Source organism: Lytechinus variegatus, chromosome 4, assembly GCF_018143015.1.
Source record: "Lytechinus variegatus isolate NC3 chromosome 4, Lvar_3.0, whole genome shotgun sequence".
Taxonomy (NCBI): Eukaryota; Metazoa; Echinodermata; class Echinoidea; order Temnopleuroida; family Toxopneustidae; genus Lytechinus; species Lytechinus variegatus.
Window position 1 is genome coordinate 39,948,554 of NC_054743.1, and position 4,676 is coordinate 39,953,229.

A 4,676-nucleotide genomic window follows, 5' to 3' on the forward strand; every position below is an offset into this window, starting at 1 on the left:
AAAAATCCCCAGCAAAAATCGAAGCGAGGGTATGTTTTCTTCCTCTTAAGGTTGGTCGATGTTCATGATGCAGCCAGGCATACATCCCAATTGGTAAATGTGAGAATGGTTCACGGTAATAGCTATTTACAGCGAATCATCTCAAGTCAACGGCATATACGTTATCTTAAAGGAAAACAACAGCATATAAAGTATACATATGAAAACATAAAGAAGCAATGGAAAAGAAGAGCATCAAAGTAAATTAGCGCATGCGTAGTATTGGAAACGAAAGTATGAGAGACTATAAAAATGCTTGCGATCGTTTCTGAATCCCGCATTTTCACCGTTGCTTTACTCGTCGTTCTTTGAGGATATTCCTGAGGGCATCTTTACCATTTACGCTTATCCATCACCCATTAGAAACATTGGCGTTGGTTTTGTAATGTGGTAAGTTGGGTGCATGTCTCTAACTTTTCCCAGTAAAGAAATCTACTCACAGTAAGTTGCTTGTAAAATTCTAAGAAAAATCAATCAAAATCTATAGTACACATCAATCATTTTTTAGTTACAAATTCAGGTGACACACGAGGCAAGGTGACAAGATCACAAATAACGCAGTATGAAATGACTAGATTAAAAAAAATTTGATTGATGTGGTTCATTGTTGCATATCAATTAATTTTTTATTGCTTATATGCATTCCAAATATTTGGACTCAAGCAACATAGCAAACCTTTGGAACTTCTGTATTTTTTTAAATAACAGCCATGCTTTATGCTTAAATCTTTACCCTAAAACTTAATTTTTTTTATTCCATTAATTGATTATTTTATTCATTTATTTATTTATTCATTCATTTATTTATTTATGTATGTATTCATTTATTTATTTAATCTTTGTATTGAATTTCAGGTGATTCGCGCTTATCCCTCTTGCTGTTCACGTTTTTATTTTATTCTCTTTTTTTGCAATCTGAATTAATAGTACATATTTCTGTTAAATAAATGAGCTGCATAATCACTTTTATTTAGAATGATTAAATTGAATTAATGTATGTCTCACACCATGTAAACATTTTGGGAATATATTTTCAAGCTTTGTCTTGGTGGATCGTTATATACTTTAATTGATTGTTGTTTTTTTGCCATTTCTATATGACGAAAAGTGCCATTTTAGTGTATGTGAGAGAGTTAATCATCCACATATTGCAAGATGAAAGAACAATTATTTTCAATCGGTTAGCTTTTATGACAAATGATAGTTATTTATTATTCCCTGAACTTCATGTATCCTAAATTATACGAGTGAGTGTAGCTACCGAGAAAAGATATATATATTTCATTAATTCTTCTAGCTTGTTCATTTATCTTCCGCACATGGAAAAATATGCAGCCTCTTCCAATGAACGGATATATAATTTTATGACAAATTTTTCAAAAGTACTTTAATTTGCACCCCGCGTAATAATAAATGCTAATGAAGCTCAGCGAGCGATGAATGCAACAGCCATTTAATAAAAAGATGCATATTTTTTTCATAAGCAATTATTAAAGAAGAAAATGAATAAGCATTGAAACCCCCCTCTAATTTGACACCTTCACAGTAACTGCAAGCTATTTCTGTTTATGTCATTTTATGACATTTTATTTAGGAGCTATTCTCACCAATTGCTCAACATTTTATAAAGTAAAATAATGCGATGAGATAATTAGAACCAGTCTTTCAATTCATACCGAGTCGTTGGTATGTCGATGCCAACGTGAGATCCCGTCAGGTCACCAGAGGCGCCCTTTTTGAACTTGGGTATGAGGTGCAGACCTTAGTGGCCCATAGGAGCAGAACTTAAGAAAATGGTACCCATGTATTAAGGGGGTGCAGGACATAGACATGCTAATCATGTTTATGGTTTATCATAAGAATTATCCCTTTTGACATTAAAAAGTACACGACCAATGGATTTTAAAATACCTGTGTGTTATGATATTATTGAAAATATCATTCAACGAATTTGGATTTCTTTAAAAAACAAAAGAACATCAATGTTTAAGGATTTCATGTGATGGCATGGAAATGTCCCCATCAATTGGTTTATGGAGAAAGTAAGATATCAGTTCAGCTCCTTCAATCACTGCAAGGTGCCTGCCAATGCCAAGACTTTCCAGAAGGTTCGCAATATTTCCTGGGAAAATCGTAAGGGCATCGTATGGGCTCTGTTTTGGAGCAGTGGCGATCATACGAGCTGATGATTTGGCAGTCAAATGAAAACGTGGGAGGTGCGGGAAGATTACTCGACACCGTGGTGACTATACAGCTATTAAAAACGATTTTGAATTATCATTTGTACCAATTTTGCTCTTTGCAGATACAACACTTCTATCTATACAAGTAACAAGACAAGATAAAACAAATAAAAGTGGTTGATGACCGTCTGAGGAACATTGCGAAACACCATTTCTCTTGCCTGACTATGCTGACATACAATTTGTTAAGAATTTCTTAGTCCTAAAGATATTTTTTTCAAGTGCTCTGTCAGAAAAAAAGGAAATCTTTAAACCCCGAAAACAGATTGACATTCTACTGGAATTCCTGTATCAAACAAGCTGATTTGAACATATTAACATTCGGATCCCCCTTACAGTGAAATTCGGGTAGATTATTTGTAATAATGGCTAGATCTACTTTTATAATAACTATGTTATTTGTAAATTTCATGATTGGAATGGCCAAGAACGGGACTTCGGAACCTGTAGATGTAACCGTGGAAACGCTCAACCCAAACACAACAGTATCCCACCTGTTAACAAACGGCGATGCTATGACTTCATCAATGGTACTTTCTACAGCAATACCCGACGTGACAAGGGCAGCAAGTAGCCAAGCATCTCATTCGGCTAAATCTTCAGGTCATCGGCAATCAGCTGAATCTGTGTCCGTAGAATCCTCGGAAGGAGTCAGTAGCTCTACAAACGGGCCTGGTAGTAAACGCGACTCAACTGAGAGCTTCGTGACTGATAAAGCGACGGTGGTTCTGTGGAGCTGGGGTTCGATCACGTGGTCCTGGTGGTCATCAATGACACTGGTATCCTCCATTCTTGGAATCATGGGTAATCTTCTGGTAATCATAGTCATCTGGCAACGAAGGATGATGAGTCGTTCCACTGACACCCTCATTGGGTCCCTTGCTGTAGCTGATTTCTGCACATCTGTCTTCATTCTCCCGTTGCCTACAGCAATCACTGTTCCCTCCTCTATCCTGGGAGAGTTTTATTGCCGTTTTATCTTCACATCTTACTTCTTCTGGTTGTCTGTTGGGTCGTCAATCTACACCTTGACATTGATTTCCTTGGAACGACTCATAGCTGTGAAGTATCCTATCGAGTTCAGTCGTTTCTCAAGTAGACGTTACACGTCTCTAGCTGTTCTGTCAGTCTGGTCAATGGTCATGATCATTGATCTCTTTCTGATTCTTACAGCTTCTGTGGATGGTTCTGGACACACTTGCATCGTGAGGTTCAGATCGGTTGCCGGACAGTACTCCGTTGGCATATTGATCTTCATGGTATATTTTCTGGTCCCTACAACCGTCATGCTTCTAGCGCAAGCTGTCACTGCGTACATTCTTCACAAGAAGTCCAAGCGGTTCCATCGCGCCAAAGACCAAAACAGATCCAATCCGTCATACAATCTCTTGGTCGCCAAGAATCGTGTCATCAAGATGCTCTTCATGGTCGTCATGATATTCATCATATGCTGGGGTCCTAATAACATCGCTTATTTTCTATACAATGTCGGTGTTATAAGTCCGAGCTACCTTTATGGTGAAACAAATCAGATTCTTACGTTGTTGGCGTTCTACAACTCGTGTCTGAATCCCATCGTCTACACCGTCCGACATCAGAAATTCCGTGCTGCTATCCGCGGATTGTTCACGGGCTCCAAAACGGAGAAGGATGCTCTGTTCGAATACAAAACAGATGCAAAACCTACTTCTCAATTCAAGGAAGAAAAAGAACCAAAGGTATAAAATACAGTCACGTTGAAAATAAGGTCTTACATTCGGGAGTTTTTCTCAAGGCTGCACGTAGAATTACACATGAACCAAAGGGGGATCGAACATTTTACCCAGTGCTACAGCAAAATATAAAATGTTTTAACTCCCGTTTGCTGTAGTTGAAATACCACTTTTGGAAATTAAAGTTCACCTTCTTTGATTCCATCTTCATCTAAAAGTTTAATTAGGGTTGTTGGGCATTCATTCGAAACAAAAAGGGAGGTTTTGGGACATATCTAAAGATAAACGTGTTCCAGTCGTTCGAAACGAGCAGATTTCACACAAACTGACAAACGTTCAATCATTAGTTTATTCCTGATCAGTTTGTGCAATAGTCAGTTGAGCAACAGTCAGTTGGTTTCACACATGCGGCTCTTTTATTTTTTTTTTCTTCTAGGCCTAAACAGTTTCGACAAAGTTTAAATCAAAATCCAGCAGAAATTGATCACAATTTAATACGCATGCCTAACGAACCGATAAGAGTTGAGCTCAATTTCAAATTGTGTTCTATATAACTTTATTGTTACTCTTTGTAAGCATTTTAAGATCGGGTAAGGAATTGACCCTAATGAGCGCTAATGAGTGGAATTTTGTATTCTTTGTAACAATTAGTTTTTAAGTCAGGATTCCTAGTTATATTTTA

The 4,676-nt window shown here is 37.3% G+C and overlaps 1 protein-coding gene across 1 annotated transcript; it reads left to right on the forward strand.

Moving 5' to 3' along the window:
- Positions 1-2,701: 2,701 nt before the first annotated feature.
- LOC121412984 (trace amine-associated receptor 7a-like) lies at positions 2,702-4,006 on the forward strand. Its single transcript, XM_041605748.1, has one exon. The coding sequence runs from the start codon at positions 2,702-2,704 to the stop codon at positions 4,004-4,006; it is 1,305 nt and encodes a 434-aa protein (XP_041461682.1).
- The last annotated feature ends 670 nt before the right edge of the window (positions 4,007-4,676 follow it).